Raw genomic sequence first — 15591 nt, 5'->3', positions numbered from 1 at the left:
GGATCCCGAGGGGCACAGGTCCCAGCCAGTCCCTGGCAAGCGTCCGGCAGATGTCTGAGCAGCCGGCCGCACTTCCTTCCCCTGGCTGGGGGAGAGTGGAGGGGCGTGCCGCTGTCCACCAGGAAGCTCTGCCTGACGTCAGCCCTGAAACCTCCCGATGTGACACATAATGACATTTACCATGTAACCAGGTGACAGACTGGAACTTTCATGGAATACATCCCTGTTTAGTGCTGGGGCCCCCCTCTTCCTTCCTACTCACTGTCTGCGCTGGAGTCACCCCATCTCCTCAGCCCCTTGTCTGCCCAGAGTCTACACGGCGCAGCCCAGGCACCGTCGTAAGGACATGAGCGCCTGTTCCTCCCCCAGGCGACAGCAGGTCACTATTAGCTGAGGGCCGGCGGGGTGGGCTGTGCGCCTGTCTTGCAGCAGACTCATCTGCCAATTCCTGATGTAGGTTTGGCTTTAGTCACCGAGACCTGCTGTATCCCCTGCCCCACTGTGCCCTCGACCCCGCCATGACACGCCCATTTCTCTGAAGGTCCAGTGCGTCCACTGACCTGCGAGTCTTCCTCTAACTGTGAAGTCCAGTAATACGAGCCCCCGTTTCCCAAACACCGTGAGTGCCCAGCCGCTCTGCCCAGCCGCTCTGCCCAGCCTGGCGAGCCCGTCCAGGACGCAGTATTACAGCCTTCACGCCCACCCACAGGCGGGGAGCTCCTCCACTCTCACCCAGCAGGACCTCGGAAGGGCCACACAGCCAGTGAGGGAGGAGCCCTGGGACCCGCACCTGCTCACGAGGGCCCTGTCTCCAGGCAGCCCCGGCCCTAGAGCAGCCCTTGTGTGGCGCCCGGCAGAAGGGTCCTGGATGTGCCTCTTACCTCTCCCACAGCTGGTCTTCCTGGACGGAGCCACAGGCCAGCTGCCCTTTCATGTAGGCGCGCGCGTCCTCGAGGAAGGAGCACAGCCGCAGGAGCAGGTGCTGGGCTTGGAGCACGGCGCCGTCGCTGTAGTCGATGGCTGAGGAGCAAGAGACGGCATCTGAGGCGGTGCCTGCCGCGCCCACAGCACCAGCATCAGCAGCGTGCCGGGACGGCGATGCTGCCCTCCGAGAGCCGCGACTCCCTGCACCTGCACGATGCAGACCACGGGGTCATCCCAGCTCAAGTGTCACCCGCCCTGGAAGAACAAGGTGAACCAAGGAAAAACGCTCCTGATGCGCGGAGGGGGCGCGTTCCCACCGGCAGAGCACCTGACTCGAGGAGAAGCACCTCTGGGGACACGCCCCCTGGTGCCACGAGGACACTGAGCTCACGAGTCCGAAGGGAGAGGGAGGAGCGGTACAAACGTGGGGCTGTGGAATGACTGTTTCTCATGACCCAGAATGAGGAACCAGTGTGTTTTCTGTTTTTTTTTATCATTTCTAATCTATTGCACCTTGAGAGGTAAGATACAGTAAGGATGAATTATTTCACAATGATTACACATTCCTGGGAATCAGCACTGTCAACTTGGCATAAATTTCTAGAGCCTGACTCTCATCTCTGTGCCTACTATGTGTCGGACCATAACAAACGTCCCCACCTGGCTGGGTGCGCAGACCCTGCCGAGCTCTGCAGCAAACGGCCCTGTGAAACCTATCTGGGCACATGCGCCACAGACTGCCGCCCTGCGTGCCTGGAAGCATGGGTTCCAAAGCGGAATGCCACGGTCAGACGTGGATTCAGGCTGGGCAGCAGCGCGATGAAACTTTCTCTCAAGGTTCTCCACTGTCTTGCTTAAAATGTTTTCCTTTTTCTCAAAACCCAGTTTCAGTTTTTGCTTTGCATAGCTTGATTCAAAAGAGAAAAACCCAGAAACCCACAATGCACTGACAAAATCTAAGATATAGCTCTCAGGGTTGACACGCCTGGAGACCCAGGATAAAATTCACGTGAACGGCAGCAAGAACACACACCCCAGACTGGGAGGGCAGGCAGACCCCCAGGTGCACAGCAGGGTTTGCCTTCGGGTCAAGGAGCACAGCATTTTCCACGAGGATCCTACTGTATAGACAGGGAAAATGGGCAAGAAAACAACCTGCTTTTCCAAAGTGCATGTGCGGCGCAGCGTGCATGGGAGTGGGATCTCTGGCCGCCCCTGTCTCGGTCCATCGGCTGGATGGGGTTTTAGAGACTCCTCCCTCGAGGTGAAGTTCCACTCCAGGAAAGGCGGCGGCTCTGGCCCGGAGGGAAGCTGAGAGAGCAGGCAGTTGCACCAGACAGGTCCCCATACGCCCAGGGGATCTGTCCAGTGTGGGTGTCCATGTCCCAGCTAAGCTGCTACTCGGGGATGGATCAATATTCCCAGAAATCCCTCATGGGCAGGTCAGTGCCTCCTAAATCCCACCCAAAATTCCCAGTGGGAATGAGTTCCCAAAAGGGCTGCCCAGGCTTCAGAAAGCTGCTTTTCAGACCACATTTGTATTCAAAGTCAAAAGGAACTACACAGACAGAGATTAAAATAGTAGGGCTGGGAGCTGTGGCTCACACCTATAATCCCAGCTACTTGGGGGGCTGTGGTGGGAGGATCGCTTGAGGCCAGGAGTTCAAGATCAGCCTGGGCAACATAGAAAGACCCCCATCTCTATAAAAAAAAAATAATAAAAATGAGCTGGGCACGGTGGTGTGTGCCTATAAGCTCAGCTACTCAGGAGGCTGAGGCAGGAGGATCGCCTGGGCCTAGGAGTTCGAGGTTGCAGTGAGCTATGATGATGCCACTGTACTCCAGCCTGGGTGACAGAATAAGACCAATTCTCAAAAAATGATAATAAATAACAAATAAAATAAGTAACGCACAGCCCTGCCCCATCCCTCCACAGTCTGTGATGAGGAGGGGGCAGGGGCCTCCGAGGATGAAAAGACCCTGGGAAGGGCTCAGCTCAGGACACTTCTGAAGGGACCACGAGGGAGGAACAAGCAGAAGCCAGGAGGAGAGAGCTCTGCACTGTGTGTGTGTGAAGTTCATCCACCATGTCTCTGAGACACGCTCTTTCCTTTCCTAGCAACAGAGAGCCAGGTGGAAACAGTGGATTTCCCCAGTAAATTTACTGCTCTGCACCTTCCTCGCACAGCCATGGCCGGGCCATGTTCACTGGAGACATTATCAACATGCTATATGAACAGTGCACAACACAGACGATGACAGTGCCGCCCTCTGTCTCAGGACGACCAGGTCCTCAGGCCGAGTCTGCCACTCCTGCCTGCACCACCCCCAACCCCGGAAGCGTAAGTCCCCCGCCCAGCGCACACAGTTCCACCCCTCAGGGAGAGACCTCGGTCATCCATAGTGTGGAAAACCGGGGTGAACAGCAGAAAGCCCACGCCACGCTGTGTGCCCATCAGAGCCGCAATAAAGACGGTTCTGTGTGCACATCAGAACATGGGCAAAAGGACGACGTGCACATCCTGGGATGGCGGGGTTCTGAGTGAAAGGCGCGCATCTGGGGAGCCCAGCGTGGCTGTGGCTGCCCCTGCCAGCCTCACGGCTCATCTGTGCTCCAGAGGACACAGGATGTGCTTCCTCGCACCCTTGCCAAGCTCGCCCGCTGCTGTTAGCGGGGTGTGGGAACGGCTCTCGGCCTTCCGCCCGTGCCCTGTGCCCCACGCTTCCTGGCAGCACAGCCATGCGGGACGGGCCACACCGGAGAGCCCCAAACTTCCAGACTGAACACTGATGTGGCACCCGCGTCTCCCACAGAGCCCGGACAGGACCTTGCACTCAGAACACACTTTTTTTTTTTTTTCAACTGACACTAAGTTTATTTACCAAAAAATATTGTCTTTCTGTATATGACAGCTTTCCTGAAAGACAGCTAGATAGATCTTCCACCAACCTGTGGGTTTGTCTCACTGCCTCTGACAATAAATATTATGAAGGAAAATGGAAATTATAGGGGTTTATTCCCATGATTGCAAAATGAGATGCAACTGCTACAGAAGTTTACAAGAACCTGGAGAAACAAGCTTGCTATTTCACACTAAATCAACCTACAACACTATATTGCAGCAGTCCCTCCATTCCTCTTGATAAGCATCCCACAGACCAAGAAACGGTAACCAGTCAGCACATACGTGAAGGGAGCTGCCGTGCAGGCTGCGGGTGCTCAGTGCGAGAGAGGAAGTGAGAGGCACAATCCCTGCCCCAAAGCCTGCCACAGCTGGGGAGGTCACGACCTGCTCACCCTAAGTGTCCCAGCAAGACCAGGCAGGAAACACCAAATGGCAAATGACTAAGCGCTAAAGTAATTCAGAGAACAGAAATTGTGTGTCTCAGTGTGTGCATGGCTGTGCGTCAACTATGAGTGCATTCGTGTGTGCACATCTGCATGTTGTGTGTGTGGCATCTGCATGTTAATTGTGTGTGGCATCTGTGTACCATTGTGAGCATATTTGTGTGCATCTGCTTGTTCATTGTGAGTGTGGCATCCGTGTGTCATGGTGAGTATGCTTGTGTGTGTGCATCTGCTTATTGTGTGTGGCATGTGCGTGTCACTGTTAGCATGTTTGCATGTGTGTGCATCTGTGTTAATTGTGTGACCATGCAGGTAGCCAAATTGTGCAGACATCTGGGTGCCTCAGCTGGAGCAGGGGAGCTTGTGCTTGGCCGATGGCCGGGTGAGACTCTGCACAGGAAGGGGAGAGGGGCCTCCTGGGAAAGGACCCCAAGGGGACAGTGGGATGGACCTGGCCCCAGGGTCCCACCCAAACGGCCGAGAGCTCTGTGAGAGACATATGGTACGTTGTTGGGGCAGATTTGCCCCACAGGTGAGCTGAGAATAGACTGTGCCCCAACGCACAACCCCACCCCATCTTTTCATGCACTACGGACACGACCTGGGGAGTGAGGGAGTTGGTCTGACGGCAGCACAGGACATGGACAGAGGCATCAGTGGAGCAGTGGGGCACAAGGAGGCCAGAGGGACAGCACTCGGATGCTGCTGACCTCAGTAGGGCACACAGCCCCAGCTGGGACGGGAGGCTCAACAGGTGCTGTGTGGACGGAGGGCCCAGGAGAAGCTGCTGCCACGCTTGGCGTGAGTGCAGAGGGCAGTGCCAAGGGGCAGCCTGGCGGGAAGGGGTGGTCCTGCACGGGACCCCCCGTGGGGCACTCAGACTGCCTAGCCCAGCTGCTGGTGTGCCACCACCCAACTCAAGGACTGACTAGAAGGACAGCTCCACCGTTTCCTTACGATCAACCCAGTTTTTACACTTCAGTGAGAGTGAGAGGAAGCCGGCCGCCCCCACTGTAAAGGGTGCAGCTCCCATCGACAGAGGTGCCACTGCGGGTCCCCCCAGCCCTGGCCACTGCCTTCCTGGCACAGGTGTGGGGCTGGACAGCACCTGAGGGCCCAAGCTGCGCCTCTCACTGCCCAGCCCGTCCCCAGGGCACACAGGCCCTGCTGCTCCTCCAACAGAGCTAGTCAGACCCTGGAAGCCCTATTGCCAATCAGGTGTTCTAGCCAGACAGGGTCGTGCCTGCTGTCCCCTACCTCGCTGGCCCCCAGGGACATGACGGTTCCCCAGGAGTCCAGCCCCAGGGCAGCAGGCAGCACTGTAGCGACCAGCGTCACTCCTCCAGGGCCCTGTCCCCTGCACACCACAGGAGCAGGGGGTGCCTCTGGGTGGACAGATGGGGTGGCCCCACACTAGAGGGCTCCTGTGTTTCAGGTGCCGTGGGAGGTTGACCGGTGTCATCTCATAGTTCACAACGCAGATGCCAAGATGCTGCAGGGCCAACGGCTTGTCAGACCCCACCAGGAGGGAGCGCTGGACAGGACTCAGCCTGATGCGGAAACCACGTCCTCTAGGAGACGAGCTCCGGACCTCCTGGCTGAGCTCCCTCTGGACTCCCTGCAGAATCCACGCTCACGGCGTCACATTTATTCTGTGGCCCGTACCTTGCTATCCCCGAACATTGCTGGAATGATTCGTTCCCAGGCTGTAAACGAGTGAACACTGTGGTCATCAGACCCAGAGGGTGACGCTCTCTGGCTCACCTGACCTGTAGCTGCTCTGCATGCAGAAGAGCCGGAAGACATCGGGGGAAAACGTCTTCAGAAAGTCCTAATAAAGGGAGAAATAAGCACAGTTATAATGCTTTTTTCCTACATTTTGTATCATTCAGAGATTACCTTCTTTGCTACAGTTATGTGAGCTAATCTGTACATATCAAGAAGTCAGGGAATTTTAAGGAAAAGGCTTATTTTGTCTTCAAACTCTCACAGTTACCACTCTTTCTCCTGGCAATTTCCCCACTGAATTGTCTATGTTCAAGCTCAGCATTGGGCAGAAACGGCAAGAGGAGAAGGCCTGAAATTCCTGCTCTGAGCAGGCCCAAGAGAAGCCTGTTCTGTTGTCAGCCTTGGGGACTTTCATGCCCGGCACAGATGGAAGACAGGGACACAGCCAGATGCCTCCAGGTGGCCAGCCCACCACTCAGACCGTGCCTGGTGCGGAGGGGACCCGGGAGGTGGCGGGAGACACTGCTCGGGGGGGAGACCGTGCAGGAGAAAACCATGGTTAGCCCTGCTGACCTCTGAGCCCGGTCAGCCCGGGACCAAGACGCAAAGCCCTGCCCACCCCACGTGGCAGCACAGTTCTCGCAAACAATGAGGTCAATGTACGCACCAGGTATGTCTCCTGCCTCCGATTAAACATTAGGAAAACTGATAACCCAACCAACCAGTATCGTCCTATGGACAATTTATAAAACATCTGTTCACAAAGAAGTGGAAATTTCTACATTTGGGAGCACAGCACAGAAAAACTCCAGAGCGCACTTGAACCCGCACAGCACGCAACAAAACCTTCCTGCAGACAGTGCCGGTCCTGACGGTTACTTTAAGGAGAAGAAACTTGGTGGGGGAAGGAGAAAAGGGCTCCGCCTCACTCAGGGCTCCAAAGGCGGCCCCAGGAAAGAAAGCGAGAGCCCCGCTTCGACCCCCTGCCCTGGGCAGATGTGCTCAGAGGACAGGGCTGTGAGTGGCAGGTCACCTCCACAGGCAGCACACAGCGCTGGCCCGATGAAAGCCTTCTCTTTCTCTCTGGCCAGCGCCGCAGAAGGCAGCCACGACTGGCTACCTCTCCCCGACGCCTCTCCGCTGCCTGGGACGCGGCCGAGGCCCTCACAGCAGAGCAGCGACCCCGTCCCCTGGGACAAGCCTGGTTCCTCTCATCCCTGGGCTGATGTGTGGTGACGTGAGCACACAGCACCAGGCTGCCGCTAAGCCAGGGTCTGCACCCCACCCTGGGGCCCAGACACCCCTCGTCCTCACCACGCTTGTCCCATAACAGGTGACAGGCCGCTGGCACAAGACACATTCAAGGAGGGTGAGCAGGAAACAGTCTGGCGGCTCAGGCCCGGCGGCTGGCTCAAAATACCGCATCAGGACACATGTGCTCTACATAAAATGCTGCTCTGTGGCTATACTGCTCAACAACCTTACTAAGAGCAGTGAACAAAACTGAGGAGCGTCCTGGGGCAGAAGGGGCTGTCCCTGTCCCAGGGCTGCAGCAAGGCCTCCCGAGCAGAACCAGGGCAGCCTCCCCTCTCCTGCCCGGGAGCAGGAAGGAGACTGCTTACCTGCTCCAGAGAACGGAGGGGCCTGGACTGCCTCCCACCAGGTGGACACTCCACCTCCGGCCCTCATTCCACCCCCTTGTCTGCCTGTGCCTGTCACAGTGTGTGTGGAGGGGGAGGTCATTCTTGCTCAGGGGTGGCATTAATTAGGAAGCTGCTGGGCCAATCCCCTAATCCAGGTTCTCAACCTGGGTCCACGGACCTCCGAGGGGCCCAAGGAGAGACTTCCGGAGGAGAGAGGGGAGAGGAGGTGTATGAATTTAGATGGTTAAATCGTTACACACTTATACCCCCTAACCTGTCACTGAGATGTGGCGTTCCCTTCAATGATCAATCGTGAGCAACAAACCACAGGATGACCACAGCCTGGTGCTCTGTTGCCACAGCAGTCGGAGATGCGTTCATACTGCAAGTACCGCCTACGCCTGCTAATTATTCAACCAGACCTGCAGCAGGTTGTGTTCAGTAAGGGAGAGCACACGTTCCTCTAACCCAATGCCATCACCGTCCTCTGTAATCCTATGTATTTCATCTTATGTATTTAAAAACATTAAATCATAAGGGAGGTCCACAAACTTCACCAGGCTGCCAGAGGGGTCCAGGGAAAGGGGAAAAAGTGTGTGTGTTTGTGTGTGTGTGTGTGTGTGTGTGAGAGAGAGAGAGAGAGAGAGAGAGAACCCCTGTCCAATCTGACCTTCATCAGTAATAACGTTGAAATTTCAGTTTAAATCTGTGCATTTCCTGTGTCCTCCTTTCCAAATCGTGAAAAAAGGAATACCATTTCCCCTGAATTCCCTCACTCGTGCCAAGTGCTGCCGTTCCCGTTAACACACAGGCAGCCAGGCCCTGCCGCCTTCAACGCAAAGTGCTTCCTCCTCCAATCTCCACGCACCGGCGTGGAACTACATGCTGCTGTGCACGCAGGGCAGAGCCCCAAGTCAGTGCGCCACAGACAGAACCACCAGGTGAGCAGCTGACATTGTTACATAAGGCTCTATCATTTACAAAATGCTCACACATGTGACAGACCGTAATTATTATCTGTCCTATTGTGGTGACAAAAAAAAACGAAGCTTAGAGAACTGAAAACCAAACCACTGAACATCACAGGCAGCACTCAGCCTCCATTCTGGTTTGTCTCCATGACTGAGTCCCTATGTCTTGGTTTGCAGGTATTTCCCCTCTGTGGTACTTGAGTCCTCCCAGTTCTAGCTGTCTTGAACAGTGCTCCTCCAAGTGCACAAGCTGTGTCTTCCAGCAGCAACTGTCTTGCTATACCGGGTCCCGGCGGGCTCTGGTCCGCTGGGTGAACAGGCAGCACAGCTGAGAAGGGACCGTGCGCGGGTGGCTCTACCTGGCACGCAGAGGTCCTTGCTGCCCTTCTTCCCACTTTCGCCTTTACTTTTGAATTATTTCCTTGTTACTCATTCTCCAAGGCATAGAGTATAAACTGCTGTACAGCTTGTTACATGTTGCTTTATGCTGCAGTTCATTTCTCTTTGCCCAGGGAAAGAATGTATTGGCAGACCTATTCCCCACCTGCCCTGCCATTATGTGAGTTGTACTTTTAAACTGTTGTTTTGCTTTGTATAAATTGTTGCCAGATAGCGAGTTGTTTTCCACAGAAGCAGAAGCTCTCATCCCGTCGGTGACCTGCTGTCTACAGTTCCTCTCCCACGGCCTGGAGCTCGCCCATCCAACAGAAACCAACACCGCACATCCCCTCTCTGGGTGTTTGTACTTCCTCTGAATTAGGTACCATTTCCCACTCTGCTGACTTTCTGCTCATGTTTGTTGCACTTCATTACACAATTTTAAAACTGTAATATTAAGTATATTTTATCTCTGATGAAGTTCTCTCGTTTTTCTGAAAGAAATCTCTCTTCCTTTCAGAATTGGAGAAAAAGATTCTAGGTGGCTTTATTTTAAAGGGTTCTTATTAGCCTCACTGTGTTCACACATCTAACGTAATAGTTCTCTGAAACCCCAGCAACACTAAAGGGTGCTTATGTGCCCCACTATGGGGGGACGGGGAGACAGGAAAGGCACTGCCATAGAGTTAGGTATCGTAGCAGTTCAAATCTGGAATCTAATCCCTCTATAGCATTCAGTTCCTGTGGACTGTTCCCTAATAATAATATACAAAGAGGGGGAAACATAACTTCTTCATTTTATAATATTCTGGTACTGATGTGAAAGGGTCCCAAATACCGTGGGTGTTCATGGACATTAATTTTTTAATGTGTTCCTGCTCTAGTATCACTAAGTTTCCGTCCTACTCTGGTTCCACCCTACAACTTGGCCACAGCTACCTGAGAGGTGAAATGTGACGATGCTGGTGTAAGTTTGTGCTGGAAGTGTCTCAGGGAGGTAAGCGATCTCCTGGGCACTCTGGCCAGAGGACCGCTCCCCGGCAGGCACCAGGTGGTGATGAGAGCAAGAGCTCTGAGGCGCCGTGAGCTCACAGGTGACAGGTGCATGCTCGCAGGGAGCCAGCAGAGTGGACAGGCCAGTGGTCGCTGCTCCCTCTGACACTGGGACCCACCCCCGGAGCCCCGGGCAGGGGCAGGCTCCAGGAGCCTCTCTTCTGGGCCACGTCCTCACATGCTCGGAGAGGTGCGGCAACTAGTGATCAGGCTTCGAACCCTCACCTAAGCTCCAGAGGTTGTGATCTTTCCACACTGACTCACTCTAGCCTCCCTTAAGTAGAAGGAATTAGGAGTTTTCATGCAGACCATTATGAAACCTTCAGCGCTCTCCAAAACGATGAGGACTGGTGGGAAAACCAGGAAATTGAATGTGGGCCAACAGCTTAACATCCCCAAAGATCTATGGGCCAAGGGTACCTGCAGTCTAGCCAAGAACACAAAATAAAACTAGCCAATAGATACACGTAGGTGAATTCAACATAGCTAATAAACAAAGAAACGGAAATTTAAAATCTAGTTGCCATTCTTCACCTAATTAACAAGAAAAACATTAACCTGATTACACTTCTAATTTGATGCTGGAAGAGACCTGGGAAATGGACATTTTCACCTACTGCCAGTGGGAATGTAAGTGATACTTACTGCTCAATTCCCAGAGGCTATATCCAAATCACCTTGAATTGCATACATCCACTGATGTACAGTTCTACCTCACGGCATTTACCTAAGTTACTAATCGCTAGAGATTTAGCCTAAAGACATTCATCACAGCATTGTGGACTACAGAATACAAGTCTCATATACAAGTCCAACAACAGGGAAATCAATCATTACCACCAGCCACGAAGTGGTCATTAAAAATAATGCGGACTTGGCAATATCTATGAAAATTTAAAATGCACGTATCCTAGTAGAAAACTTGACATTGGCCGGGCGCGGTGGCTCACGCCTGTAATCCTAGCACTCTGGGAGGCCGAGGCGGGTGGATCGCTCGAGGTCAGGAGTTCGAGACCAGCCTGAGCAAGGGTGAGACCCCGTCTCTACTAAAAATAGAAAGAAATTATATGGACAACTAAAATATATATATATACAAAAAGTTAGCCGGGCATGGTGGCGCATGCCTGTAGTCCCAGCTACTCGGGAGGCTAAGGCAGTAGGATCGCTTAAGCCCAGGAGTTTGAGGTTGCTGTAAGCTAGACTGACGCCATGGCACTCACTCTAGCCCGGGCAACAGAGTGAGACTCTGTCTCAAAAAAAAAAAGAAAAAAAAAGAAAACTTGACATAATTTAAATGGCCATTAATAGATTGTTTAAATTAATCAAGGTACGCCCACACAATGGACTACTTAGCTTGGAATGAAACGCCATATGGTAAAAAACAGACTAATCCAAAAGATTCATTAAGTGAGTAAAGCATATACAAAACAATGCTACCATTGTGTGCAAAGAAAAAAGTCTGAAATACGTTCATAGAGAAGAGAGAAATACACACACACACCCCCTTAAGGAGCTGGCAACAGGGATGTGACTGGGCAGGAAATGCTCTTTCCACATTTTGTAACTTTGAATTTTTCTATCACGTACTTCTTTGTCTTGTCTGTGTTTCTCAAATTTTCCACAATAAAATACATTACTTCTATAGTCAGATTAAAATATTACTTGAATAATGGCAATAATTCAAGGCAGTCTACACATTATGCCCCCTCATGATCAGAAAGCACAAGGAGTGCTTAAGGAGTTATAATAAGGAGTTATAATACACATACTGGCTTATTTTGTGTTACACTCCCCTGGAAGTATAACCCAGAAACCAGTAAAACACACAGTTACCGACAAGGATGGGCGCAGGGGAGGTGCGGGCAAGGGTGCGGGCCAGCCTTCTCCAGGCTTCTCTTTAGAGTGCTGACACCGAACCCTGCAAACGTTTTACATATTTGAAAAATAAAAGTCAACTGAAAGAGAGAAGAGATACTGTCAGATCAGAAACAAACTGAACAAGTGAGCCTCCCATGTGATGAAGGGGAAACAAAACCACCCAGAGAAATCGTTACACTCTTACCGACCATACCACCTTAGTGGGATACAGTCTAAGAAACAGAAATACAAATCCAGAACAGGCAAATCTGTAGAAACAGAAAGATGAGTGGTGTCAGGGGCCGGAAGGAAAGGCGAAGGAGAAGTGACTGCTGATGGGTGTGGCACTGCTTTTTGGGGTGATGACAATGTTCTCGGTAGTGATGGGCGCACAGCCACAAACATACTCACATAAAATATCTGTTTTGTATGTTTATGTTTGTCTTCCTCTCCTCAGCTCTGTCCCCTGAAGAGGCCTAGAAATAACATCACTCCAGTAGCAATCAACATACTGAGTGCCGGAATCTTGGCTTCAGAATCCCATTTCCCCTCAAAGGCAGTGAGGCTCCCTGGAGACGCGGCAGGTGAGGGTAGGAAAGTGAAAGGTGAGCAGAGCCAGGAAGAGACTGAGAGACTGAGAGACTGAGAGAGCCACGTCCACGGGACACAGCAGCCAGTCAGAAGAGCCCTCCCTGTCTAAATCCTGGATGATTTCAACACCAAAAAGATAATGACTGAATGATAGTACACTGAATAAATATAAATCCTTCACTCTGTAATGACACTAAGAGACAGGGACAAAACCCTTTGCTTTAAAGAATAATGCCAATAAATGTCAAAAAAGTAAGAGGATGGGATAACCACAACTTTGCAACAACCAATGAAATCCATGATGAAGGTGAAACCTCTAAAACCACAGGGAGTCAGGCGGTTGCTGGGAACAAGCTATCACGTGGCAGGCCACCTCTTAGAGTCTTACTATCACGAGAAGGACATAAAACTACAAGAGGGATCTAGTGGTCATCCCTCAAACAAAGGTCAAACTTACCATCATGAATCATGGGACAACATGACCTGGCCCCAGAGGAACATGGTGTAAGTCCACAGCATCACCTATGAGGTGTTACTGCTGAAAGTTTCCAGGCTGGTCTTGAACTCCTTGGCTCAAGTGATCCTCCCACCTTGGCCTTCCAAAGTGCTAGGATTACAGGCATGAGTCACCAAGCCCACCCTCAAAGTATTTCTTAAATAATAGGACTTGAAAGTGGAAATGACTCCTTGATCCATGGGCTGCAGAATGATGTGTTGGCAGGCATGACAACAGAATTAGTCTCCTTGTACATTTCCATCAGAGCTCTTGGGTGACCAGGTGCATTGTCAATGAGCAGCAATATTTTGAAAGGAATCTTTTTTTCTGAGCAGGTCTCAACAGTAGCCTTAAAATATGTAGTAAACTATGTAAAAAACAGATGTGCTGTTATCCAGGCTTTGTTGTTCCATTTACAGAACAACAGGCAGAGTAGATTTAGGATAACTCTTAAGGGCCCTAGAATTTTTGGAATGGTAAATGAGCACTGCTTCAACTTAAAGTCGCCAGCTCCTAACAAAAGAGTCAGTCCATCCTTCGAAGCCAGGCATTTACTTTTCCTCTCTTGCTGTAAAAGTCCTATATGGCAATCTTCATCCAACAGAAGGTTAGTTCGTCTGCTTTGAAGACCTGTTGCTTAGTGTAGGCACCTTCATCAATGATCTTCTGCATCACTTGCTGCAGCTTCTACATCAGCACTTGCTGCTTTACCTTGCGCTTTTGTATTGGAGACAGCTTCTTTTCTTAAACCTCATGAACCAACCTCTGCTGGCTTCTAACTTTTCTTCTGCAGCTTCCTCACTTCTCTCTGCCTTCATAGTACTGAAGAAAGTTAAGGTCCTTGCTCTGGATTAGGCTTTCACTTAAGGGAATGTTGTGGCCAGACTGATCTATCCAGACCACTCAAATTTTCTCCGTATCAGCAATAAGGTTTTCCAGTCATTCATGTGTTCACTGGGGGTAGCACTTTTAATCTCCTTCAAGAACTTTTCTGTGCATTCACAACTTGGCTAACTATTTGGTGCAAGGGGCCTAGATTTCAAACTACCTTGGCTTTCAACGTGCTTTCCTCACTAAGCTTAATCATTTCTAGCTTTTGACTTAAAGTGAGAGACACTCACTCTTTCTTTTACTTGAACACTTAGAAGCCATTTGTAGAGTTATTAACTGGCCTAATTTCAATGCTGTTGTGTCTGAGGGTAACAGGGAGGCCACGGAGAGGGAGGGAGACTGGGGAACGGCCAGTTGGTGCAGCAGTGAGAACACATACAACATTAAGTTCACCGTCTTGCATGGGCATGGTTCACGGTTCCACAAGACAGTTACGATAATTGTAAGGCTGGTGGTGGGCACCCCTCCCCTCCCTAATGGAAAAAGAAGAAGCCCACCAGACCTGCCAAGGACAATGCCTGCAAGGCCCAGCTAAGTTAAAGGACGACCACACCTGGATGGTTACCCTGATAAGGGTCTCGGTTCCTGGAGTCCACACATACCACCGGCCCCTCCTATTTCTCAATACCCGCCCTAAAACTGCAACAAAGAAATTCCTCAGTCTTCGTGCCGAAATCTTCCCGCCGAAGAAACCCCCATCCCCCAGCCCTAAAAACATACATAAACCCACTCAGACTTCTGGGCGATGTGACTTTTTGGGTGTGCCTCTCTCTCTCTCTCCCAGGACCTAAAAATCTCGCCCGGGCCCCTCTCTTGGGACCCGTTACCCTCACCCCAGAGCGCTTCAATAAAGCTTCTTTACTTATCCCTTTAAACTCTGCTCATCTTTCTTTCTCTGGCGCCAGCCAATCCAAAAAACCTTACAATAGTAACATCAAAGATCGCTACTCACAGATCACAATGACAGATACAACAATGAAAAAGTTTGAAATATTGCAAGAATTACCTAAATGTGACAGAGACACAAAAAGAGCACATGCGGTTGGAAAAATGCTATCTTTAGACTTGCTTGACGCAGGGTTAATGCAAAGGTTCAATTTGTAAAACCCCCACAATATCTGCGAAGTGCACTTAAGTGAAGTACGCCCAAATGAGCCGGAGTTACTCACTGCTGCGTGACCCCATACATACATGTGCAATGCACATGTGAATAAATTTCTATTTTTCTCCTGTTCATCTGTCTTTGGCTAGTTTAACTTACAAGGCTCCAGCCAGAGAATCTAAGATGGGTAGAGGAATAAGATTTCTTTTCTCTACTAGACAACAAATAAAGCAAAATAATAACAATTATTGAATCTACGTAGTGGTAAATGAATGTTTCTTTTAACTTTTCCATATGTTTGAAAAATTTTCTAGTATAAAATTGAAAAATTCTATTTAAGAAAAGTATGTAAAAACTGCTTTGTGAGAGGAGCAGCCTTCTTTCGGTTTATGGTGGATCAGATGGGAAAAGCTTTCAGTGGTTTGGTATTTAGGTCTAGAAAGTACCTGTCAACCTATTTTGCAATTAAAATTCAATTTGTCTTTAAAGACAGGCCCAAAGATAAGGAAGATATCAACCAAACTCTACAAAGTGTTCTGCTTGTTTTCCACTCATATGTAAACACACATTCCATGGGAAACCACCACCTCCTGCCGTTTCTCAGGCTG

General features: G+C 50.9%; 1 protein-coding gene across 3 annotated transcripts in view; it reads right to left on the bottom strand.

Annotated features, from left to right (window-relative positions):
- CARS2 (cysteinyl-tRNA synthetase 2, mitochondrial) overlaps positions 1–15591 on the bottom strand; it is a 51294-nt gene that overhangs the window by 5299 nt on the left and 30404 nt on the right. For all 3 annotated transcript variants that reach the window (XM_069467573.1, XM_069467574.1, XM_069467575.1), the window contains exons 10-11: positions 6038–6104; positions 882–1020 (exon numbers count right to left, since the gene is read on the bottom strand). In XM_069467573.1, coding sequence (XP_069323674.1) covers positions 882–1020; positions 6038–6104 — 206 coding nt within the window. The remainder of the gene's footprint in view (positions 1–881; positions 1021–6037; positions 6105–15591) is intronic.

The sequence above is a fragment of the Eulemur rufifrons genome, chromosome 4 (genome assembly GCF_041146395.1).
Source record: "Eulemur rufifrons isolate Redbay chromosome 4, OSU_ERuf_1, whole genome shotgun sequence".
Taxonomy (NCBI): Eukaryota; Metazoa; Chordata; class Mammalia; order Primates; family Lemuridae; genus Eulemur; species Eulemur rufifrons.
This window is presented reverse-complemented; position numbering and strand designations above follow the sequence as displayed.